Below are 26,382 nucleotides of genomic sequence, written 5' to 3'. Positions count from 1 at the left end.
ATACACTGAAAAAAGCATGCTGCAGTGTCACCACAAAGGCAGACCAACTCGTGTTTAAAGTGGCTGAACCAAAAATAGCAGAAACCCCTGTCTGGCCCAGAGCAGGAAAACATTTCTGTTGAGAAAGACGACAACACCATCAGGCCGTGTAGTAAGGTTAAAGGTTAGAGAGACACCGCCCCCTCTTCACACAGTCTTTCTCTAGGTGGAACAATGCTGTTATCAGTGATCAACGTTGGCCTCACATCCACTCAACATCACTGTCTGAGTCATTTGAGTAATGACCCAAATAAGGGGGTGACGGGGTTAAAGCACAATAGGGGAAGAAGAATGGACGTTAAACGTGTCTTCTTGTTTTTTTTTTTTGTAGAATCATTAGTTGCAGGTCAAGTGGTCAGAACATCATTGCATGGGTTAATTTCAATTCAAATTCAGGCATTGGTTTTAAATTATAATTTTTTTTAAATAGCTTTAAAATATTGCCATTCTTGGGATGTAAAAAGTTGCCTACAAGTCATCAATTTAAGACGGTGTTAGATAGTAAAGGGCCAGTTGACCCTACAGTCGGGTTACTGGGTAAGAGTTATTAAATAATGCAACCGTCCAATATTTTCTGTGTAACCACGGCCACTATTGTAAACAAAATCACGTAACAGGGAGACAAATCATAAAGCACAGTTGCACAACTTTAAAGTCTCTTCCCCAGTAGCCCAGCGGTGGCCTCGTCGTGTTTTAACTTCTCTAGAGGGGATCGCTGTAGCCCCCCCAACGACTCCCTCACTGCCACACTACGAGCGCGTGCCGCCGTGCACAGTCACCTGCCCTCTCGGGCTCCGCGGGACGCCCACAGGTGAGGGCCAGGGGGGGGCCCCCCCTAGCAGGTCCCTCCTCCTCCTCCTCCTCCTCCTCCTCAGAGCCGGAGGAGTGGAAGCGGGCTGAGTGCAGGTCGGGCCGCGTGCCGATACTGACAGACTTCTGCGTGCGCTGGTACGTGAACGACATGGACTCGGAGGTGTGTGAGTGAGTGATGCGCACTGCAGCGCAGCACGGGAGGGGGGAGAGAAAGAGGGAGAGAAAGGGGGAGAGAGAGAGAGAGCGAGGGAGAGGGGAAGACAGGGAGGAACCGAAAGCAGAAGGAATAGCAGAGGGCGAATGAGGGAGGCGTGTGTGCGTAGGGGAGGACGGGGGAGGGAAGGAAAAAGATCAGAAAATATTAGACAGAAAAAAAAAAAAGACACAAAAGTCGACAGAAAACAGGGTTGGAGACTTAGACAGAATCAAGAGAGGAAAGAGGACTTGGGTCTTGTTCAACGTGATAGGGCGCCCCGAGTGTTGCCCTGGGTTACCTGGGAAGGCCTCGTCGGCGTCCAGGTCGTTGCCGCTGCTGACGCTGGTGGAGTCCAGCGAGTGGATGCTGAGGGAGGTGATCTGGCAGCGCAGCTGCTCGATGTCGCTGTCCTTGCTGTCCAGCGCCATCTGGAGCTCCAGGCGCGTCTGGCCCTCGTCCGTGATCACCTGTCACCAAAACATTGTTTTTAAGCCTTGGCAGAGTGGAAGCCCGTCTGAAACAACGCCTCGAGTTGAAAATAGGCCTAAGCAATAAAACAATAAATGATCGTATCGTGGTAGACTTTTGATCAATATCAATATAAAACATGTTCAATATACATCGATAAGAGACTGGACCACCGGATCTAGCAGCTGGGTTTGTTACACAGACACCGTTCCATACTTATTTACAATATTTGAGTGTTTTTCGTTGTTGTATCGACATTGGAGTATTGATCAATGAAGAACAGTGGAAGGTCGTATTAAGTGTTGAACAGAAGTGTTTAAATCCAGCATGGTAATTCCTAGTCTTTTTAGGTAATTAAAATGTTCAATAGCTATCGATATCGATCAATATGATCAAGTTATATCGTGATATGTCTTTCAGCCATATCGCCCAGGCCTAGTTGAAAACATCCAACTCCATTTCTCCCTGTGAGAAAAATCTAGAAATGAATGTCTACGACTTTCCATTTGCCCTTCATCATAACTAGACTCATGCCCCCCCCCCCCGCCCCAGAGTGGCCCGCGGCGGTGTGCGGCTAGCCCTGGGTCTTCTGCCTCTCTGCTCACCGCCTGCATGTCGTTGAGCTCCCGCTGGTACTTGATGATGACGCTGTTGAGCTTCTCCCTCTCCGAGCGCAGCTCCTGCTGCAGCTTCTGGTTCTCCTTCTTGCGGCGCCGCACCTCGGTGTCGTTGACCACCTGGACGCCTTGCACCGTCAGCCTCCGGTTCATCACCTCCGTCAGCTTGTTGATGGCCTGGGGGGAGGAGTCCACAACACGTTACATGTGTTCATAGGCCTCCATGCCTTCTCTACACTTTTGTACACAAAAGTGTGTGAAACAGGCACACAACGTGTGTTGTTGTGCAACAGGCACACGACGTGTGTTGTGCGCCTGTTGGTCCACATTACACAGAATCCCACCACCAAACAATAGCCCACATTCCTTTCACATTAGCCTGCCCCAGATGTTGTCCAGATGTCCCTGAGTGGATCAATTAAGATCTCTTCTGGTGCTTGGGAAGGACCAGGAATCTCCATAATGGCTATCAGACCTCTGAAGGAATGAAGACCAGCGCCTCGGGCCTGTTCTGGGCCGCCCACTGATTGGACGGTAGGGACAATCAAGTACACACACGGCGTATGACTCATAGCCACACTCCCACGGCCGATAAGGCTTTCAAGCTATCCCCAGTTCGGAATTTCGACCATCTGGAATTATGTACTTTAGGGACAAAGAGTATGCCTCTTATCTCAATTCCATATCCGGTAATTTTGAAAACGGTGGGCACTGGACGCTTGCACGGGGAACTGACACTCACTCACTCAGTCACTCAGTCACTCAGTCACTCACCTGGGTCTTCAGGGTCCTCTCGTTCTGCAGCTGCTTCTCGAAGGACAGTTTGACAGCACTCATGTTCTGCTCCACCTCCTTAGCTTTAGTAAGTTCTGTGTGAACAAAGAAAATGTCAACGTTTCTCCAAAAGGCAAAGCTACCAAATCACAGTGACCAGATGTTACTATTCAAATTAACACATTTCTTTTAGGTGAACAAATGACTGAAATACTTTACTTTTGAGCCTGGGCCTAGTCCTCTCCGACCAGCCTGATATCAGTTCAATACGACGGAAGTATACACCCGCTCTTTAACTCACGTTGTTGGTTCTCCTTCAGCTGGTTGTTGAGTTCTTCCTTCTCATTGGCCAGGTTGGCCACATCCACCGTCATTGTGCGGTTGGACTCTTCCAGCTACAGAGACACAGAAGGGGGAGGGGGGAGATTTTGAGTTGGTCTCTTCCAACACATTAGTAATGTGAATATGCAGACTTTGAGATCAATGGAATGCACGAATATTACTTAATTTACCATAATTTATACCCATCACTTATAAAAATCATCCATAACCATCGTTCATAGTGATTATCCATAGTGATCTTTCAAAGCGATCATTCATTATATTCTGGACTCACTCTGCTAGAGAGGAGTCCAAGTATGCCTGCATTAAACCTAGGTTAAATGTCTACAAGTGTTGTGTGCTTTTTGCATTTAGAAGTGTCATCTGTCCTAGACGCAGTATCTGTTTAGGAAACACGCGTCGATAGTCCCGCCGCCTCACCGAGCTGATGGTGGCCTCCTTGTCGCTCAGCTCCTGCCTATGTCGGGCCATCATGTCCTTGATCTCCAGCTCCTTCATGATCTTCTCCTTCTCCAGGTCCGAGTACTGCTCCTCGGCGATGGAGCGCGCCAGCTGCTCAGAGTCCGCCTTCGTCAGGCTCGCCTCCAGCTTGGATGCCAGGGACTCCCTAGGAAGTGACGGTGGTGGTGGTGGTGGTGACGGTGGTGGTGGTGGTGACGGTGGTGATGGTGACGGTGGTGGGAGGAGGAGGAAGGCGAGGGTTAAATGAAAGTTTAGGAATGAGACAAACTCAACGACCTTGTTTACAAAACACCAGCTGCCGTTGGGGGGTTAATTTAGGCATCCTGAAATAAGAAGTGTGCTTGTGCTGAGGTCAGCACGGCTGAATGGTTATATATTTATATATATTTATTCCCGTCTACGCCGGTCGCACTCATCATATTATTTCTGTATCTTTGGGGTAGATGCATCAAAGAATATAAAGCTATTCATCTAATTTATTTCTCAATGCAAAACATAAATACAAATAGCCATGCCACTTTTAGTCCTGCACTTTTTCAGGTTGTCCCCGCGTGCACTGTATCTCTGTATCTCTGTCTAAATGAATAAAACACCCTTCATCTGCCAGCTTAACCCAGGGCTAACCCTTTCTCTGTAGAGAAGACATGCCTGCTTACATATTGCAGGGTTACCATGCCTAACGAACGGTTCAACAGTGGCTAGTCTGTCTGTACTGCGTTGCAGAGGACAGGACAGCAGCAACACAGCAGTAAATCATTGCATCCCAGAATGCTTTACAATTTTGTGTGGTAGGCCGCCTCTAAATTGGTCCAAAATTGGAGTGAAAAAAATTGGTCCAAAATTGGAGGGATCAGAAAGTATCCATTATAGAAACATAAAATTCAGAATTAGACTTAGAGTGTGAAATGTCCACAACAACAGTGCACGATATGAAGCTTGTTTGAGAGAGGGATCTCAGCCTACGTTTGGGTAGAGTCATCGTACACTTCATGAATCATCCATCAGCATAGTTGACAAACATTATTCACCCGTACGTGAACGTGTTACTTCCACTGTTACTTTGACATTTGTGGGGCTTTCCATTTTGAGGAATGGAAATGAAGTGAGAGAGTGTGAGTGAGTGAGTGAACGGGTGAGTGAGTGGTCGAGTGAGTGTGAGAGCGGGCTGCGTCCCAGAAGGGGGGTACCTCTCCTCCTGGTACTGCTCCAGTCTCTGTTGGGCGTCTTGGTACAGCTTGTTCCTCTCGTCCCACTCCTCCTTCATCTCCCTGATCTGGGTCTTGTAGAGCGTCTGTAGAGGAGACAGAAAGCATTCAAGGACGTGCCATGCTAAATACTAACATGTTTTATGGACCGCTAGAGGGTACAATGCTATTTGATAGATCGGTATATATATTTATATATATATATAGCTATTTGATAGATCTATTTGATAGATCGGGGTCGGGTGGGGAGTTACCGTGAAGTATTGCTGCGTCTCAAGCTGGTCTTTCAGATCCTTCAGCTGGCTGTCAGCATCCTGCTTCTCCCTGAGAGGGAGACAGAGACATCCCACTCATTAGGGACCTTCAACGTTACCCCGCTCACCACGGCAACAAATAAAGACCACAACTTAAGAGGTTCTGTCTGTGATAAAGTAACTAACTAAACTAGTATCCCACCAGCTCCACACACTACAAACTACACATGGTAGCTTCACTTTGTGTAGTTGATTTTAGTGGCACTGCAGGATCAATGAAGGGAGGTTGGATTGACGACCCCCCAGCGCTTTAACCAATTAAGAACAATTAAAAAGCCCCCATTATAAACCCTTAACAATCTAAATAATTAAGTCTGTGATTAGCAGTGTCTGTGTGCTCGCATCTTTGTGTGTCTTTATATATCTGGGTGTGCGTGCGTGCTAGTACCTGCGTAGCTCCTGGTGGGTGGGTGGGTGTGTCTGTCTGTCTGTCTGTCTGTCTGTCTGTCTGTCTGTCTGTCTGTCTGTCTGTCTGTCTGTCTGTCTGTCTGTCTGTCTGTCTGTCTGTCTGTCTGTCTGTCTGTCTGTCTGTCTGTCTGTCTGTCTGTCTGTCTGTCTGTCTGTCTGTCTGTCTGTCTGTCTGTCTGTCTGTCTGTCTGTCTGTCTGTCTGTCTGTCTGTGTGTGTGTGTGTGTGTGTGTGTGTGTGTTACCTGCGTAGCTCCTGGTGGTGTGTGTGTGTGTGTTACCTGCGTAGCTCCTGGTGGGGTGTGTGTGTGTGTGTGTGTGTGTGTGTGTGTGTGTGTGTGTGTGTGTGTGTGTGTGTTACCTGCGTAGCTCCTGGTGGTGTGTGTGTGTGTGTGTGTGTGTGTGTGTGTGTGTGTGTGTGTGTGTGTGTTACCTGCGTAGCTCCTGGTGGGGTGTGTGTGTGTGTGTGTGTGTGTGTGTGTGTGTGTGTGTGTGTGTGTGTGTGTGTGTGTGTGTGTGTGTGTGTGTGTGTGTGTGTGTGTGTGTGTGTGTGTGTTACCTGCGTAGCTCCTGGTGGTGTGTGTGTGTGTGTGTGTGTGTGTGTGTTACCTGCGTAGCTCCTGGTGGTGTGTGTGTGTGTGTTACCTGCGTAGCTCCTGGTGGTGTGCGTCCTGGCTCTGCTGCAGGCCCAGCAGGTGGTTGATCTCCTGCTTCAGCTGCTTCTCTGAGCCGCGCAGCACCGCCGCCTGCTGGCTCTGCAGCACCAGCTCCTTCTGGCACAGGCCGCGCCGCTGCATCTCCTGCTCCAGACGCAGGGTCACCGTCATCACCTGACACACACACACACACACACACACACACACACACACACACACACACACACACACACACACACACACACACACACACACACACACACACACACACACACACACACACACACGTTAGAAGATTCAGTCTAAACAACAAGAACGTCAGTGGGATCACGTTGGGGAGACTCCATTATTATTGAGGTGATGGACAGGAACGTACCATAACATGTCATACGGGGGTGTATTGAGGGGAAGGTATTGATCGCTAGACCGCTCTGTATGGTTTCGCATCGTTCCGTTTCATCCCCCTACCTGCCAGAGCCCCGTCTCTGACCCGCACAATTGACATATCAACGAGTAAATATGATGAGACCTTTTCCCTGTCCTCATCCCCATCCCTGCCAGATCCGTGTCTCTGACGCTATTGGTTGATCAGACAGTCAACATGGTTTGCCCATCCTGTTTTTATCCCCCTCCCGGCCAAACATCGGTATCCAACCCGTGAACAATTGATTTGGTTTCACCTTCATCCTGTTCTCCTCCTCCTCCTCCCTGCCTCCAACCCCCTACTGTTCTTAAGGCGTTGATCAATGGAGTGACTGAGGGTCTGGCCGTTATTATGTCTTACAGTCCAACAACACGTTGATCGTTTAACATAGAGAGTGTGTGCGGTTTGTGATTGGCTTCTTCTGCATAACTAGTCTGGAAATCCAGAGCCACATCTAGAAAGCTGTAGGGTCTGGCAACGAGTAATGACAATGGCCCAACTCGAGGGGCGGCCCCAAGCCCCATTGGATAACATTACGACCAATCAGAAGAATACAAGGGGTGACGTATCCAGACCAGCAGAGCTAACCAATAGATAAGACTCTTGCCGTATCCGGTCGGTAAAACAGCAACGCTTTTGGCCCGCCTATATCAGATACACCGATGTGATTGGTTAATGTTCTGGGCCAGGGGAATCGGGGAGTGAGTATATTGCTTGTTCCCAGAGTGACTCGCTGAGCAAAATCAAATTGTGCTCTCGCAAGAACTCTGGATTTCCAGGGTACTGCATAACGGTAACCAGTAGGAATCAGGGGGTTGCACCTTTTTGTATGTGAACAGGTAATGATTGGAAGGGATCCTATCAATGGGATAGAGTACCAACGTGAGTCAGAATGGGGGAGCAACGGATAATAACAGGAGAGGACGCACTATCATGGGAGAGGATAACCATGGGACACAGCAACACAGTAAGAGTTCAACATAGAAAAGTCGACAACGTAGCAGGATGGCGTTGGTTGTTGGGGTATCCGGCAGGAGCCTGCGAATCAAGGATTGAACATTGCATCTTGGCTCTATTGTAGGGGTGTGGTCTGAATCCCCGCCCCCCCTCCCCTCTCCCCCTGACTGTTTTGTATATTTTCTACTTCCTAATATTCTGAAAGGCCGCGGCGTCCCTCAGCTGCACCGTGGCTGTAGGGAGGGGGCTCCCTGGTCGCCCGCCAGGCTACGAGGGGAAAAAGACTCCACCCATTAAATCAGCCTGAAGGAGCAGGAGAAAATCTATAGACTGAAATTAAATGAGATCACAAAGGATGTGATGGATCTTCATTTTTCTGATGCTTAATGCATACCTTGATAACCCTTATTTACATAATTATGATAAAATACAACATTTAAGATTACTGTGGTCGATCGCTTAAACTGAATGACTACTCCATTATCAGATTCCTTAAACCTTGAAGCACATTTCAGGTGGTCGACTCTAAGGTACAATGGAGGAGGATGCTCCCTCACGGCTGTAGTGCCTGTACCGTTATCTCTAAAGGACGGGAGCTCTCAGGGTATCAGATGCATAATGTAGCCTACTGTCTGCTTGCCTTCCTTTCCACTTCAAGCGACAGTTCATTTTCTCTGCTCCCTCTGCACTTGGGGGCAGGCTGCCCCCTCCACACACACACACACACACCTCCTCAGTGAGCTTGTGCTTGTCCGTGCGCAGCTCGTCCAGCGTGTGCTGGCTCTGCTTGTAGTCGTGGTCCAGCATAGAGTGCTCCTTCTCCAGCTGGAGCAGCCGGCCCTCCACCTGCTGCTTCTGGCCGCGCTCCTCCTGCAGCGTGCACTCCAGCTCTGGAGGGAGACGGCACACAGTCAGACGGCACACGCACACACACAGTCAGACGGCACACACACACACACACAGTCAGACGGCGCACACACACACACACAGTCAGACGGCGCGCGCACACACACACACACAGTCAGACGTCGCGCGCACACACACACAGTCAGACGTCGCGCGCACACACACACAGTCAGACGTCGCGCGCACACACACACACACAGTCAGACGGCGCACACACACACACACACACACACACACACACACACACACACACACACACACACACACACACACACACACACACACACACACACACACACACACACACACACACACACACACACACACACACACACACACTTGGAGGTGGTTTGAAGCTCCCATATCAAACTCTAACACAGGGTCTCTCACCCGGGAACTCTTGAGTCAGCACGCTATAACGTTTGCTGACGTCTCATATTATTTTTTTTCTTAAAGGTTAAAGCTGGAGTTTTCTCCAAGGAGCCGAGCCCCGCCCCGCCCCCCGGCTCACCCTTCAGAGCCCCCGACTTGGCCTCCTCGATGGAGCGGTAGATCTGGTTATGGTCGGCGAGGCCGGCCTTGGTGGCCTTGTGCTCGGCCTCCTCCTGCTCCAGGCTCTGCTGCAGGGCCCGGAGGCTGAAGGTCAGGTCGATCTCCTGGGTGCTCTTCGCCTGCGCAGCGAGGACGTGGAGAGGGGGAGACCGCGGCTCAGTCACTGGTCTAGCGCTGCTCCTGGGTTACGCGCGGCTATCAAACTTAAATATCGGATCATTTTGATAGACAAGTAGCTCCAGTCTCAGCTTATTCATGGGTAGTCATCAGCTGAATGCATTTATTAATGTCTTTCAGCCTGCTACGGTAGCTAATAAGATGAAACTAAAACATAATCCAATGATATCTGAAGACAAATATCTATTAAAAATCATGCCAATTTATGATTATCGGAGATCCCAGACAACATAGCTATCCCTGATTGATTTAAAACACCTGTCCAGTTACATCAATGGAAACCAAGTACTGAATTCCCATACATTGTTTAAGCAATAGATCACGACAGGCTGTGGTATACAGTCATTATACCACAGTTAAGGGGCGTTGTCCGTCCCGACGCGCAGCGGAGCTGCCACTGACTGAAGTGATCTATTGCTTTTATAAAACGGTTACGTAAGTATGGCGAAATGAAAGTCATAGACACCCTCAATTTTGAAAAAGCTAGAAAGTCGGAAAAGCTTTTTTTTTAACAAATACAAAAAAGTAGTCCCTCCTGACTGCCTGCAAAGTGTACGGTGGTTGCTATACAACACACTGTAGCGTCCTTCAGGGAGAAGGCTAGGCTAGAGACGGTAGCTCGGTTCGCCGGCAATTTAGCCTACTATCGAGTTCACTCACCGTGTGCCTATTGCTGTACAACATTTCCACCCTCTCCATCAATCAACATGTTTTTAGGCTTCAGTGAACTATGCTATTGCTTTTATATATACATAAACAACAGTTAGAGTTAGGCGCAGAGTGATACTGGACTGAACGGGCGTCATAGCTGTGTGTATACGCTCAATATACAACAGTTGGGAACCAATCAGATCGCTTGATTTAAGCCACCCGTTTTATAATTAATGTTATTACACGGCTCTTCTCAATGCTGTGGAACGCTCCGTTCACTCACATGGGCCTTCCTGACTTCTGGTGGTGAATTATTTTTCAATAATGACCGTTGCTAAGCATATAATGACCGCTGTCTTTCGTATCACTCCGCAAGTAGTCCGGTAACGTATCAACCCCAGTGTATTCGGTTGCTAAGCGACGTCAATGTCTTTGGCGGACTACTTCTCGGCTGATCAACACTACGAATGCTGGTAACAAATAAATTGTAAAAAGACGTGTGAAGTTATTTTTTCGTTTTGGTAAGTAGCCGTGTAATAAGCGGGATAATGTATAGAACGTCGCCAGTCATTATCATAAAAAAAGACTTATTTCCCGATAATGACCGGCGTTGTGTACAATATCCCTTACTTATTTTTCTTTTAAAAATGGGAGATGGAGAGGAGTACAGTACAACAACAGTGAAGCTACTGAAGTGAGCCAGGCAACATGAAGCTTTAAAGAACCGGCTCACCTTCTCCAGATCTGTGATGCTTTGCTGCAACTCCCTCTTAGTGCTCTCAGCATCAGAGAGAGACGAGCGCACTTCCTTGGCCTCCTCTTCCAGCCTAGAGAGGCGTCCTGAGAGAGGGAGAGCGAGAGAGAGAGGTTAAGGGCCTTTGAAGTGTGGGCCAGCAGAACCATAATGCTTGGACTCAAAGCAGAGCAACGTGCAGTGTTTTATTTCTTCTGATGAGTCGAGGTTAGGCAGGGGTCTCACAGATATACGGGTTTGAACCAAGAAGATAAAACACCTTAACCATGGAAATATCCTGACGCCTTTTTTCAAAGTCCAAAGTCTATTGTTATGGCCAAAATCATTTTTACTACAAAATGTGGAAATTCTGATGGAGACATGTTGCAGACAGCGGCCGAGGTGAGACATGACATAAGGCACTAGCACACCCTTAAGAGCCAAAACAACACGCCAATGTTTTTCCTCTGTTGGTTAATCCACCAGTACGGTGACTTTAGAATAAGAGAAACACACAACATACGATCCAAAACAGTACTTGCAAACTAAGACCCCTTCTCAAAAAGGGCTCACTCTGCTAAGATTGTTTTCCATAATGTTGACGTGAAGGGTTTCAAACAAAGACAATCTCACATGAGGTACTGGCCCCGGACTAGTTAGAGGCCTATTTGCTACCCTTGGCTACAGACAGGGCCCACTCAGAGCCTCCTGAACAGATGTTTCCACCCATGATCAGATCTTTCCTGGTCCTTGCTCCAAAGCAACACTCCCTCCGATCTGCAACCCTGGCCAGCTCCGAGCTCCAGTTTCTGTCACGGTCTGCATTTTCCCCCCTCCCTGCTGCCTAGTGGCCGTGATGTCCACTGGCTCACACTGGAACCTGATCACGAGACGTGTCTGTACGTGGCATTTGTAATTGTGCTGCGGTCTCTCATGCAAAAGAGGTGTCTAACCCCCCGATGAGACGTCCAGTAAAAAAAAAACAAAAGGTCAAATGAGATTAAAGACCGGCAGCCTCCTCCTCCGCTCGGCCGTCGCTCACCCTGCAGCTCGGCGGCGCTCTGGGCCCCCAGGCTCCGCTCCCTCCGCTCGGCCTCCAGCTCGGCCTGCAGGCCCCGCAGCCTCTTCTCCAGCTCCACCTCGCCCTGCTCCAGCCGCGCGCACTTCCCCTGCGCCTCCCGCAGGCTGGCCTCCAGGGCCAGGGCCTGCTTGTGGGCCTCGGCCTGGCCCCGCCGGCCCCGCTCCGCCGCCTCCAGCTCGGCCCGCAGCGCGGCGCCGGCCTCGTCCAGCTGCACACCGGACACACACACGGGGAGGGTGACCAGGACGGACAGGAGAGACCGGGGGAGAGGCCGCTGGACCGTCTGTCGTCCACTGCAGCCAATCAGAGTCGGTTGCAGTGGATCATAGATGTATCTTTTTTTATTTTTTATAAATTAAATGTTAATATTATATACTATACTATTGTAAATGAAACCCTATTAAAGTATGCCTGAACAACATTCCCTGAATAACATTACTTTATAAATAAGGTAACAAATGTCTAAACTTGATTAATATTAGCTCCTTGAAGGACCGTTGTGCAGCAGCTTATCCCAGCGGTCTTTGTTGTGTACGGGGAACGGGTTAACCTAGCGATTGTTAGTGCTTGGCCATTGGTTCTATGAACATCCTTACTGTACCGACAGCGATATATTGTTAACCCTTCTTCTAGCAAACGTACTTGTTGTAAGTCGCTTTGGATAAAAGAGTCTGCTAAACGCCCCAAATGTAAATGTAACTCTGGTTCGACTGGGCGGGGTTAAGTCATGAGATTGAGAGATGCATTGAGGTTTGTAACTTTCACTTCCAAAAAGCCTCCAAAGAGGCACGCCGCCTCCTTCAACCACGGGCGGCGGGGAGCCTCCCCGGGACCTTCTCCTGGAGTTCACCAGCATTTAAAGATGTCTAATGGAGGCCATCGTCAAGGTCACAGAGTACGTCACGTTGAAATGGAGTGCATCCATGAGGAAGGCTTCGTAGAGCCCCAAGTTGAAACGAGGTTGGCTCTATAAAGCACATTTTGTAGTGGTGCGAGATGAGGCAGCAGGACGCCCACTCACTTGTCTTTGCAGCTGAATGTTCTTTTCTGTGGAGACCTGGGAGCTCTGGTTCCTCCTCTTCAGCTCTTCCAGCTGGTCCCGCATGCTGTTCACTGATTTTAAACAACAATCAAATGATGGAAAGAAGTGCATTGTTTTTTATTTATTTTAAATCACATTTGGTCAAAGCCCCCCCCTCCACCAACACAGGGCGGAGAGCACGTCTATAACGGTACCACTGCGTCATTGTTAAAGAGTCATCGCTTACAAACTATTATTACGTTGTTGTTGTTTGATGTTTTTATCCAGAGCGTCTTACATTTCTTTTTCAAATACATATACACACACACACACACACACACACACACACACACACACACACACACACACGTTGGACAGCAGGCTGCATTGAAACAACTTGAAGCTAGCGACATGAAACACGATAGAAATCGGTGAAGAAGTAAATACTTTCACTTGAAGGGGCGACCACAGAGATGAACCAAAGACTACAGAGTCAACATCGGCCACATCAATTATGTAGTGGTAGTCGGTATAGTGGTTCCAAAGAACTCCGATTCAACCCCCTTCCCTGTCTCTCCTCACCGCCCGTAAAAAGGCCCAAAAGCCCATAAAGACACACACAAAAACACGCACGTAGGAAAACAAACAAGACGCCATAAAGGGAGGGGCTCACGTTCGTTCTCCAGGCTCCGCTTGCGCTCCATCTCGGCGTCGGCCTTGCGCAGGCTCTCAGAGTTGTGGTGCTGCAGCAGGGCCCGCTCCATCTCCAGCTGACGGAGGGACGACTCCACGCCCTGACGGCTGCTCATCTGCACCCCCGCCAGGCGGAGCGAGGGAGGGAGGGAGGGAGGGAGGGTCGAGGGAGGGAGAGAGAGACAGAGGGTGAGTCGAGGGAGGTAGGGAGAAATGAGGGTGAGAGACAGAGGGTGAGTCGAGGGAGGGAGAGAGAGATAGAGGGTGAGTTGAGGGAGGTAGGGAGAAATGAGGGTGAGAGACAGAGGGTGAGTCGAGGGAGGGAGAGAGAGATAGAGGGTGAGTCGAGGGAGGGAGAGAGAGATAGAGGGTGAGTCGAGGGAGGGAGAGAGAGATAGAGGGTGAGTCGAGGGAGGAAGGGGGGAGGGGGTTGGACAGCAGCAGCAACAATGTCTCCAGAATAACAAAAGAGCACTGCAGTGAAGCAGTGTGGAGCCAACAATATCGGTCCCCCTCACATGTGCCTCCTCCGTGCTCTCCCTCTAAAGGTCCCCGCGTCCCTCCGCCCTGCCCTTACCTCCTCGTCCAGCTCTTTCACCAACTTCTCCAGGCGGCTGGTGGCATGCCTGGTGGGAAACACACACCGGTCAGGGATAAGTTAGTGCTTCTGTGTGTGCGTCCAGAACAACGTGTCCAAACCAGCGCTACGGCCGGGCGCCACAGCGCTGAGCTGAACCACCGCCAGCAATTAAGGAGTTGAGGAAAGTGAGTGACGCAATAAGTTGACATGTTTGGTGATTTGCCGTACTTTATCGGGTTTAGACAAGTCGTTTTTTCACCTCGGAATTTCAAAATGGACCTCCAAGCGATTTAAACCCACTTCAAACCACAATAGCACGTAGCAGAAGATACTGCGGCATCAATATTAGATTCAAACAGAACAATATCTCCGTCCCTAATGCAGTCAGCTCTGTCGTTATCTCAAAGAGACCACTTTTAAATCTGCTGACGAGGGCAGAACGGAGAGTGCAATTGAAGCGCGGCCCTGTCACCGTCTCCCTGGGAACCAAATTAGCCGAGATCAGTGTCAGAGTTCTCTCCCGCCGCCGTCGCTCTGCAGAAATTGCAAGTGGTGCGCGATCAGAGCGTAGATGGACCGAACAAACTTTCGAGATTAGTTTAAGTGTGGAGGAGAAAGAATTGAGGGTTTTCAGTCATTTTGTTGTTGTTATGTTAAGACTTTTCATAACTTTATTTAAACTCAATTTGTATTATTCAGTAGAAGTAGGAGAGGATTTGTTTAGTGTTTGTCTGCAGTTTTCTTAATGAATTTTTTTAGGTTTCATTCGCCTTACTGTCCTTTACTTTCTGTTAAGACACCTTCATTTCTGGGATTAATAAAGGATATCCAATGTTGATATCATTGTTCTCATTGGCTCCTCTCTAGTCGGTCCATACCTGCACTTGTGGTCCAGCTCATCCTTGGCCTGCATCTCATGGTCCAGCTGCTCCTCGAGCTGGTGGATCTTCTCCTTCAGCTGCTCACACACAGGAGGAGCAGAGAGGAGGAGTAAGGAGGAGCAGAGAGGAGGAGTAAGGAGGAGCAGAGAGACAGAGGAGAGAGGAGGAGCAGAGAGGAGGAGCAGAGAGACGGAGGAGAGAGAGACGGAGGAGAGAGACAGAGGAGAGAGGAGGAGCAGAGAGGAAGAGCAGAGAGGAGCAGGACCAGAGCGAGGGAGCAGAGAGGAGGAGCAGAGAGGAGCAGAGAGAGGAGGAGCAGAGAGATAGGAGAGAGGAGGAGCAGAGAAGAGGAGCAGAGAGATAGGAGAGAGAAGGAGCAGAGAAGAGGAGCAGAGAGATAGGAGAGAGGAGGAGCAGAGAAGAGGAGCAGAGAGATAGGAGAGAGGAGGAGCAGAGAAGAGGAGCAGAGAGATAGGAGAGAGAAGGAGCAGAGAGGAGGAGCAGAGAGATAGGAGAGAGAAGGAGCAGAGAGGAGGAGCAGAGATCAGGTTGTGACATTTATATCACTTTCAGCAACCCATTTTGAACCTTTGAACCTACTTAAACGACAACCGTCACGCTTGCATGTGACCGATGTAAGTGTGTCACATGCATCTGTCTGATGTCTGCAAAATGAACGCTGCTTCTGGGAAACCATGAGAGAGGTTGGATCCATTTTAAGACTTTTCAGGACCAATGGAGAACACCAGTGCTGGAGCAGTGAGGTCTATGGTCCAGTGAGGTTGCAAACGCAGACCGTTATTTACAGACGGATCCTTTTCACAACAACTGTATGAAGCACTACTCTACGAGGACATGGCAGCGCCCCATAAGGAATGTTTTTTTTGACTGGTTAAGCTAATTTATAAGTTGAATGAACTGTGACAGGGCCATGGATTCATGCTGGCTCAAAGTAGGGTTGCGATGGTAGTTAAATAAAAGTAAATTTTGGTAAAAACTTTGATGATTAAGTTTCACTATTGTGGAACTCAGATATTAGGAAGAGCATGTTTATACCTGACAGCAACATCCCGTCACACACACACCAACCCATCCCCTACCTCGCCACGAGAGCCGTCCTTCTCATCAAAGCAGTCCTCCTTCAATGAGCTGCATATATTTCCACCAAGCAGCCTGACACAGAAATAAAGCGAGAGAGAGAGAGAGACCGGGACAGAGAGAGGGACAGAAACACACTCTGAGTCAACGTCTAATCTTGTTCACACATGTGTGTACTTGCCCTTGTCCACTATGAATGCCGAGCCTACCTTTGTCAGTGGGTCACACATTGACCAATGGCCAAAAGTCTGGAGGAAACTCTCAGCAGCAGAGTACAAACCCACTACAATCGGGCCTTTTCCCTTTTAGGGTCTTAAACAGTACCGTTTTGTCCTCCAGTAATCTGGTGGGTCACACTACAAGTGCGGAAGGAGAAGGGAGTGTATGTACCATGTCTATATTAAAACTTAATATGCTGGATTCTGGAAAAAGAAAAGATTGACATTTTGAACTCTCAGAGTTGAGCGAGTTGTCCTCAAACTCTGTGTGACTCCTTTACCGCCATCACCTGAGATTTTGCCCGGCCTTTAAGTGTGTGTGTGTGTGTGTGTGCATAGGCGTCAACAGTGCCCGTTTCAGTAACCATAGGCCTACTGTACAAAGAACTGTTCACCGTCACGCATGTTGGAAATGTGCAGGAAAAACATTCCAACCACTTTTTCTTTGCCACACAGGAATGCGTTCCAACACTACAGTATTTTATCGTGAAAGTTAGAATTGCCTTGGAATACCTAGCTAATACAGAGAAGTAAAAACAACATACAATAATTATATCTACCGTAGCGATGCTTTGGACCAGGCCAGTGAAACGCAGGAACAACCAAAAACTGTTTCACCACAAGTTTTTCTATGCAAGGCTGAGATTGAAAATTGCAACTCATAAGCAATCCAACCTTACGAGACCTTAGTTGCAAATAAAAGATCCCTGGCCAGTTCTTTAGTATTTCCATCACAGAAGATCCAATCAGAGGAAGCCAGTGAGACTTGGCCAATGGGACGCAGCCAAACATAGAGAACGCAACAGATGGGTCTTTTATACATGCATTTGGAAATCGTGTAGTCATAAACAGCACCCCCCCCCCCCCCTTCCCCACCCCTACATTGGAAAGTAATTTCTCACCATTTGTTGAGCTGGCTGGACAAATACTTTTCAGAATAATTCAGAAGTTGTCATCATCGTAACTCTTTAGCAATAGTGGATCATGTTTACGCCTCACAATCCTTCAGACTAACAAACAAGACTTCAGTCTTAATGACGTGGCCATCAACGACAGTTTACCGTCCAACCTCCTGGCTGGTTCATTTTCATGCATCTGGGAGCAGGGACAACGTAGCAGACGGTCTTGAGTGGCCAGAGGGTGAGAGAGAGCAGGAGAGCGGGAGTGAGAGTGAGCTGAGAGGTGTGAGTACAAGGCTGCAGTGTGGACCTGAAACAGGCCCACAGTGTCTCTCACAGCGGTGCGTTGAGACCTTCTTTTTTTTTTTTTCTTTAAAGGGCCATGCGGGTGTGAAGCTCTCCCACTCGACCCCTTCTCTCCATAGCGGTCTGGGCCCACAGACATGCTTCCTGTTTCCTGAGAGCACAGAGACCCTTAAGAAAGCCAACCACACCCTTCCTTGCCACCATTCACAGTCGCCTAGCCAACACATGTATAATCACTGCAGCGCCGACGTACAGAAGACGACCTGCGAGGCAAACGTGTAGGACCACGACCTCAGGGATGAGGACATTATCTCCTATACAGGCCTGGGGGGGGGGGGGGGGGGGACAGCCGTTTAGACTCAGGGGAGGCGGGGGAACTTACTGGTCCTCCTTGAAGTAGGTGAACCCCACGAAGGGAAGCTGGTTGCCCACGAAGGCTCTGGGCTGGGGGAAGGTGTCGCCCCCTTTGACCTTCTCAATGTCGTCAAAGTTGCTGGTGTCGATGTCACTGCTCAGCTCTGGGACCACCGGGGCCACCGCTGGGGGCCGGAGAGAGAGGGAGGAGAAGGGAGGGTAGAGAGACAGAGAGAGAGGGAGGAGAAGGAAGGGTAGAGAGACAGAGAGAGAGAGGGAGGAGAAGGGAGGGTAGAGAGACAGAGAGAGAGGGAGGAGAAGGGAGGGTAGAGAGACAGAGAGAGAGAGGGAGGAGAAGGGAGGGTAGAGAGACAGAGAGAGAGGGAGGAGAAGGGAGGGTAGAGAGACAGAGAGAGAGGGAGGAGAAGGGAGGGTAGAGAGACAGAGAGAGAGGGAGGAGAAGGGAGGGTAGAGAGACAGAGAGAGAGGGAGGAGAAGGGAGGGTAGAGAGACAGAGAGAGAGGGAGGAGAAGGGAGGGTAGAGAGACAGAGAGAGGGTCAGAGAGAGACCATGATGGAGAGATCGGAGAACAAGAAGGGAGAGTAGAGAGAAACAGAGAGGGGGTCAGAGAGAGACAGGGAGAAGGTCAGAGAGAGAGACAGGGAGAGGGTCAGAGAGAGACCACAAGGTTGGAGAAGAAGTGAGAGTAGAGAGAGGGTAAGAGAGAGAGAGAGAGAGAGAGACGGTCAGAGAGATACCATGATGTAGAGGTTGGGTCAAACACTGATCATGTTGACTCTGACTTATGTCGACATGGAAAACAAAAGCACATCAACCTACACACGTTCAATACTGCACCACATTGAAACAGTGGAATACATTAGGGCTGCAACAATTAGTCAATTCATTGATATGGGAATTGATAGACAATTCATCAACACAACAACAACACAATACAATTAATACAAATGGTATTAATCACACTTGTAACTTGCTCGCAATGCTATTTTTGCTGTTATTTATGGCATTGGTGACAGTTTACAATAAGGGTACAATTAGCCATTAATTAAAATTAGTTAATGCCGTAATAAACATTACCAGCAATTACCTTAAAGTTAAATACAGTTAAATACTTATGCTGTACATGTTAACTAAGGTAATGGTTTTCATGTTAACTTAACATAGAATTGTTTACTAAGGTATTGTACATTAATTAATGTTATTTGTACAGCCCTGAATCACCGGTACAGTCTCAGTCTTAACATGAACATCATGTTATCGTGTTTCCATGACATTTCCAGACTAAAGGATGAATAGATTAATTTGAAGAATAGTGAATAGACTATGAAATGAATGGTTGGACGCATCGCTTATAACACATGTTGATCACTGCGAGCGGTAGAGGAGTCTGGAGCCTGCTTAGAGACAAGCGCCTTGCTAGCAGAGAGCAGTAGACCAACACACACTATATATACCTATATATCTGTAGCGGGTGGTCAGACAGACATGGAAAGGGTCAATGAGGACGAGGACTGAGCTTCTGCTACAGCCAAAGGATCCGTCCTCAAGAGGAAACAGACACACATGCTTCCTCCAACATCACACTTTAACTTAGTACTACTGGATGAAGGCATGACCAATATAACTTGCATCAGATGGAGAAAAAAAAAAAGGAGAAAAAAAAGCATGTTGGAGGGGTGGGTGATGGGGTGACGACTCAAAGAAAATAGAGGATTGAAGCAAACTTTAAGAAGTGGGATGAGAAGCAAGCGATCTGCGGTGAGACAAGAGAGAGACAAGGGAGATGGGGGGTGAGGAGTCACAAGCGAGGCCTTGCGGCACGACTTCCCAGCATGCTGTGCGGTAGCAGAATGCCTAATGACAGACAGCCGTGGCCACAGTGAGAGTGCGGGAGCTGGAGCAGGCCTCCATTCTGGGGTTGCCCCTCTCATTAGGAGCGTCCACAGCACCGCACACAGCCCCGCCCGAGTTCATCTCTCCTCCATCCACCCCTCCATACATCTCTCCCTCTCTCCACCCCTCTATACATCTCTCTCCCTCTCTATCCACCCCTCCATACATCTCTCTCTCTCTATCCACCCCTCCATACATCTCTCTCCCTCTATCCACCCCTCTATACATCTCTCTCCCTCTATCCACCCCTCTATACATCTCTCTCTCCCTCCATCCACCCCTCCATACATCTCTCCACCCCTCTATACATCTCTCCCTCTATCCACCCCTCTATACATCTCTCCCTCCATCCACCCCTCTATACATCTCTCCCTCTATCCCCCCCTCTATACATCTCTCTCCCTCTATCCACCCCTCTATACATCTCTCCCTCTATCCACCCCTCTATACATCTCTCTCCCTCTATCCACCCCTCTATACATCTCTCTCCCTCTATCCACCCCTCTATACATCTCTCTCTATCCACCCCTCTATACATCTCTCTCCCTCTATCCACCCCTCTATACATCTCTCTCCCTCTATCCACCCCTCTATACATCTCTCTCCCTCTATCCACCCCTCTATACATCTCTCTCCCTCTATCCACCCCTCTATACATCTCTCTCCCTCTATCCACCCCTCTATACATCTCTCTCCCTCTATCCACCCCTCTATACATCTCTCTCCCTCTATCCACCCCTCTATACATCTCTCTCCCTCTATCCACCCCTCTATACATCTCTCCCTCTATCCACCCCTCTATACATCTCTCCCTCTATCCACCCCTCTATACATCTCTCCCTCTATCCACCCCTCTATACATCTCTCCCTCTATCCACCCCTCTATACATCTCTCCCTCTATCCACCCCTCTATACATCTCTCTCTCTCTATCCACCCCTCTATACATCTCTCCCTCTATCCACCCCTCTATATATCTCTCCCTCTATCCACCCCTCTATACATCTCTCCCTCTATACATCTCTCCCTCTATCCACCCCTCCATACATCTCTCCTTCTATCCACCCCTCCACACATCTCTTGCCATTTATAAATGCAACTGTAAATTTATAAATGCTTGCATTTATAAATGCAACTGTAAAAGCAATGCAAAAACATCAAACGACAATGAAGCATTGTGGAACGTGCACTGTGTCATTCCCCTGCAGGAGTCAGTCAGTCAGTCAGTCAGTCAGTCTGTGTGTGCGTTCTACACTTGATTTGTAAGCAATGAAAAAAGGAACACTGGCAAGGGAACAATGAAAGCACTTATAAAAGCAGAGTGGCTGGCTAGGTGGCACAGAAGTGGTCGGGTGTTTCAGACTGATCAGAGGTCAAGACTGTTCTCTTAACGAGACCCAGGTGAACCCAGAGAGAGAGAGAGAGAGGCAAAACGAAACACGGATAATTATAAACCCAGAAAGACGTCCTCCTGAAAAAGAATCCTTCTTTTACTGCTACGCCTACTTCATACCTTTATCTTTAGGTTAGATGTGATAGGAGGCAGCTGACGACTGATCGGCCATGAAACTTGGCACAGTGCAGAAATGATTAAAGCACTTAAATAGCAACAGAGACATAAAACGACCCTGTGCAGTGTAGGCAGAAGATGTGTATGGTAATCCATGGCTGCGTTTAATCCCATGCTTTATAAATGTATGAAAAACATAAAGATGAATATATATGTCCATGTCCCCAAATCAAATGCTCATGGCTTGGATTGGGGACATGGACATATATATTCATCTTTATGTTTTTTCATACATTTATAAAGCATGGGATTAAAAGCAGCCATGGATTACCATACACATCTTCTGCCTACCCTGCGCAGGGTCGTTTTATGTCTCTGTTGCTATTTAAGTGCTTTAATCATCCACCAACTCTATACCAACTATATATTTTCAATGTAGGGAGGTTGTGTCATGGAGCAATGAGGCAACGTACTCAAAACCCATCTCCATCATGCAGCAAAGAGTTTAACCATAACAACAATAAAACAATAACAAAGTGACCCAGACTTACTCTGTCGGATGGTGTCAAAGGTCCACTGGTCGTTCTTGAAGAAGGGGTGCCGTTGGATCTCATCCACGGTGCTGCGTCCGAGCCTCACCTCCCTGCATGGGGCCACAGGAGGCCAGTGGTCAGTGCTACGCCAACGTTAAACACACACACTCTCTCACCCCCACAGCTGGTGAAAGCGTGACCACCGAGAGCAGACCACAGCATGTCCACTGACCGAGACTATGGCGGCATGAGTGGCTGTGCGCCGCTGGGGGGCGGTGGTGGAGGACGCTGTGAGGCTGGAGGGGGTGGGGGGGAAAGGGGTTTGAAGAGTCTCAGGTCCTCCTACCCCCAAGGCCAAAGCGATTTGAGTTCCGAGTACAATAGCGAGGCGTGGGCGTCAGTGGTCTTAAAAAAAACCCAAACAAAAACAAGACGTGTGCCTATCCAAGATGTGACTTTCGCACTCCGGCCCTCCCTGCCTTCGCTCTCTCCCTCTCTCTCTCCCTTTCATTCTACAGTCCTTCCCCTGTTTGCTCTCCTCCCTCAACTCTGACTGGGCACAGGGCTGGCTGGGGCAGGAGGGGTGGGCGGACGTGAGAGGGGGGTGTGACTGTTTTGGGGCCTGCCACGTGTGTGACATTCCGGAACCAGCCGAAAGCGAGTGAGGAAAATAAAGAACACGAGAGAGAGAGAGAGAGAGAGAGAGAGAGAGAGAGAGAGAGAGAGAGAGAGAGAGAGAGAGAGAGAGAGAGAGAGAGAGAGAGAGAGAGAGAGAGAGAGAGAGAGAGAGAGAGAGGAGAGAGAGAGTGAGCGAGACAGAGTGTCATTCAGACCCTGAAGGAGAGAATGAGGGCAGACCTGGCTGGGCCTCCACAAGCGTAAGTCAAACGACGAGAGAGACAGACAGAGTGCGAGAGAGACAGAGAGGGGGAAGAGAAGGGAGGTATTAAAGGAACAGAGGACGGGGGAAATGGAAAACGGCTGGCAAAATAGAGGAGGAGGAAAATTAACAAATAATCGCCAAATCCGAAACAGGTGGTGAGGAGGAGGAAGACGACTGGCGGAGATAGTGAGCCAATCACAGAGAGAGTTAGAGCTGCAGGTACATGATGTGGCTCTTTTGAGTGCATTTTGACATTGAAGAGGGCTTTTATTGTCAGGTGTGTGTGCGTGCGCGCCCGCCCGCTCGTGTGTGTGCGACGTGTCTGTGTGTCAAGTGAGAAAGTAAATAAACGTTAGGAGGACCATGAATGAAAGGCTCTGTTTTTACTCAGCCCCCCCCCTCCCCCCTCCCCCCCCAAAAAAAAATGGAGGCCTGTGTTTTCAGGAGCTCCGTCGTTTGGGGGTCTGACACCAAAGTAAACAGGAAGCAGCACCCGGTGGGCGGAGTGGATGCTAACTATAGACCTGACTGCACCCCGCCCACACACTCACTCCGAGCGTCTCCACCCACTCAGAGTGCGTTTTCCGATACATACGTTTTATTATTTATTGGATTGGATTATTTATCAATGAAGAACAGTGGAAGGTCATAGTGTTAAACAGAAGTGTTTAAAATCCAGCATGGTTAAGGTCATTAAAATGATCAATAGTTATATCGTGATATGTCTTTCAGCCATATCGCCTCGGTCAGAGTCATCGATGATGCCAACGAACCGCGGCAGCACTCAAAGTTATAACCGCTCTATTTTTAAGAAGTGATATGAGAAACAAAAAAATAAAACTGTTTCCCTTCTAACTTTTGTCACATTCCTCACACATTCCTGTCAAACGTTTTCAGTAAGGGTTGAGGTCAGACATAAGGGGACATACCTCAACCCTCACACATGCTGGAAGACTTTTTAAGGCCCACAATTCTTCCCTTATCCGTATCTTTGCATTGTGTATAGTTCCACCGAACATTTTTGAGGCAAACATTTTAAAAGCTATATTAGCAGATTAGTCACATATTTTAAATGACAAATTATATTAGACAATGTAAAACACGACAACAATGTCATTCAGTTGGCATACCAGCAGAAAAATACTAAAGCAGAAAATACCTGGGGTTTATGTTTTCTATGCTTTCAAGCAATGAAACCCAAACCAATACTGAGGAAAATATGAGCCTTTTCTACAGTAAAAACGCCTGCGTGAACTGTATTCATCTGAACCATTACTACCGCTACGGAGGCCAGAGCCCGGCGGGGTACATGTTGTGAGGCTGCGTACCTCTCGGTCAGGAAGAGGCTGATGAGGTCTCTGACGTCCCGGGACATCTCCACGTCCTCAGGGAAGCGCAGGCTGCTCTTGTGGTTCATGATCTTCCCGTAGGTCCCCACCAGGGACTCTGCGTAGAACGGGGTCTCACCTGCTCACAGGGACGGCTGCTTTAACGCTGCACTAGGGCTGAGCGACTCATCGGATACAAACCGGCATCGCCATGTAATAGAACGCAAAATGCAAATCGCAAAGGCTGTGATTCAAAAATAAAAAATCTATTTTGTGTTTTTAATTATAATTTTTTTATGTTTTTACTGTTACTTACTGGAGATCAGTAAGATTCGTATTTCTTTACAAAAAAAATTTCAATAGTTAAATTAAGATGTTATAATGTCAATTCATGCATCAATTCATCTCAACACATCGGCCTAGCCTAAAAGAAAGAGCAGTTTATAGGTTGACTGCTTCCAATTTTGTGTTGGTCATACTACAGAATGATTTATTGCTTGTTTAGTGAATAATACAGAACATAAAAAAGCTAAAATAATCGCAACCGCAATATTGGTTGAAATAATCGCAATTAGATTATTTCCCCAAATCGTTCAGCCCTACTGCGCTCATGTCTTCAAATCACTCAAGCTGGTTTAAAGCATGTCCCACACTAGAGAGAAAACACAAGGATGACTGCAGTGGAAAAGGTTACAAATAATGAAAACAATTATGAATAAAGAAAAGATGGAACCCATCATTTATTTTCTTCTTTTACTTATTTTTAAACTTTTACACTGCAGTCCTCGTCTGTGTTCTAAATTATGTTAACTACTCGGCTGTCAAGAATAATAGACATCCAGTCGTGCTCAATCACACCCAGAGGTTTCGGTCCAAATCTGAACTAAAGTGATGCAGTGAAGTTTAAAAGAGAAAGAAATGAAATTAAACTTTTAGCTGTGCACCCGTGTTTGGCGCTGTGCATGACGGCCGTCATAATGGAAGGGGTCCAAACGCGCACACAGCACCCCTCGGTTCTAAAAACTGAAATATATTCAAAAGTGTGTAGGTGTGTGAGCGCCATGTTCCCGCTGACCCCAATCACATATCGGCTGCTGCCAAAGTTACCACCGCTCCCACGCACGCCTACGCACCTCAGTGTGGACCAGAGAAATAAATAAAACCCGGCAAACTCACCGACCAGCATCTCGTAGATGACGACGCCCACGGACCACCAGTCGCACTCGCGGCCGTAGTAGCCTTGCCCCCCCTCCGACTGCAGCACCTCGGGGGAGATGTAGTCCGGGGTGCCCACGGCCGTGTCGCAGCGCACCATGCCCGTCTGAGGAACCAGAGAACACACACACACTCATCAACCAAAGATCTGTTACCAGTCAGCCAGTGTCAAAGAGCAGAAAGTGACTATCTGTCTCCATCACAGGCCGGCTATTTGTAGGCCTCTGAAAAGTGATTATTTCTAGGCCATTTTGTTCTACTTTTTGAAAATGAATTAAAGAAAATAAATTGGAGAAACAAAAATGGAGTTGTGCTATAGATGGTGATGAAAATGATGGTGATGATGTTTTCTGAAACCACAGTTGAAGCGTGAACCCAGGTCTATAAATGATCAGTCCAACATCATAATGTTGCTGAATGACACTCAAAACAAGCAGACGCATGAATGGGCACCCGGGTGGAGTAATGGTGTAGTCTGACCACACGGTGGTGCACCGAACAAGAGTTGAGGATTGTTTTTAGATTGTACCATCAACAAAGCTGTGTACTGCAAAAATAGACTTTGCCTCGCAAATTGTCATGTCAGTGACTTTATCAGGGTTAATAGTTAATTTTGGGCATGGTTAACAAAAAAGAAAGGTGTTCAAAGGTGCTGAGATTGAGTCAAGGGCAAAACAACCAATATTGACAGAGTTTTTGACAGAAACCATACTTCAGACTTCCTTTTTCCTTCCCCGCACATGAGCGTTGACATTCATATTAGTTTGTTTTGGCATACGGCTTATCATTTGACAGAGCATCACCTCAACGACCCCTGGTTTCACTACCAGAGGGAACACTGAAGTTAGAGAACTGAAACGTTTGTTCTTTGTTCACAGAGAATAAAGAACCATAGCAACCACGTCTGCTACTATTCAAGTGTACATCTGAAAACAGTGTTTCAATTTCACTGCATGCACTCATTTTATACCCGTGTCTGAAAACCAATCAATACACCCGTTCCCTGCTCGACCAATCATTGATGAGCTGGCGAGAACCTCGTGTGGGGAAGGGTCACGCGTTGCTTACCCATGCGAGGACGTCTGTGTGTACGTGTAGGTCTGCGAGGCACACATGCGAGGCGTGCTATCGATCAGTGCTGCTCTCCACATACGTGTCAACGCGAAAGTGTCATTT

At 48.2% G+C, this 26,382-nt stretch overlaps 1 protein-coding gene across 3 annotated transcripts in view; it reads right to left on the bottom strand.

The window, feature by feature from the left end:
- LOC311363953 (rho-associated protein kinase 2-like) overlaps positions 1-26,382 on the bottom strand; it is a 41,285-nt gene that overhangs the window by 6,840 nt on the left and 8,063 nt on the right. For 2 of the 3 annotated variants that reach the window (XM_084483941.1, XM_084483942.1), the window contains exons 6-27: positions 25,168-25,312; positions 23,992-24,130; positions 21,799-21,890; positions 17,852-18,008; positions 16,049-16,121; positions 14,946-15,025; positions 14,065-14,113; positions 13,468-13,603; positions 12,795-12,886; positions 11,735-11,981; positions 10,693-10,799; positions 9,091-9,250; positions 8,403-8,563; positions 6,282-6,466; positions 5,171-5,240; positions 4,899-5,002; positions 3,670-3,856; positions 3,209-3,302; positions 2,908-3,002; positions 2,122-2,310; positions 1,347-1,515; positions 819-1,034 (exon numbers count right to left, since the gene is read on the bottom strand). In XM_084483941.1, the coding sequence (XP_084340067.1) occupies positions 819-1,034; positions 1,347-1,515; positions 2,122-2,310; positions 2,908-3,002; positions 3,209-3,302; positions 3,670-3,856; positions 4,899-5,002; positions 5,171-5,240; positions 6,282-6,466; positions 8,403-8,563; positions 9,091-9,250; positions 10,693-10,799; positions 11,735-11,981; positions 12,795-12,886; positions 13,468-13,603; positions 14,065-14,113; positions 14,946-15,025; positions 16,049-16,121; positions 17,852-18,008; positions 21,799-21,890; positions 23,992-24,130; positions 25,168-25,312 (2,947 nt within the window). The remainder of the gene's footprint in view (positions 1-818; positions 1,035-1,346; positions 1,516-2,121; positions 2,311-2,907; positions 3,003-3,208; positions 3,303-3,669; positions 3,857-4,898; positions 5,003-5,170; positions 5,241-6,281; positions 6,467-8,402; positions 8,564-9,090; positions 9,251-10,692; positions 10,800-11,734; positions 11,982-12,794; positions 12,887-13,467; positions 13,604-14,064; positions 14,114-14,945; positions 15,026-16,048; positions 16,122-17,851; positions 18,009-21,798; positions 21,891-23,991; positions 24,131-25,167; positions 25,313-26,382) is intronic. The other variant, XM_084483943.1, reaches the window with a different exon arrangement.

The sequence above is a fragment of the Micromesistius poutassou genome, assembly GCF_964030765.1.
Source record: "Micromesistius poutassou genome assembly, chromosome: 19".
Classification (NCBI taxonomy): Eukaryota; Metazoa; Chordata; class Actinopteri; order Gadiformes; family Gadidae; genus Micromesistius; species Micromesistius poutassou.
This window is presented reverse-complemented; position numbering and strand designations above follow the sequence as displayed.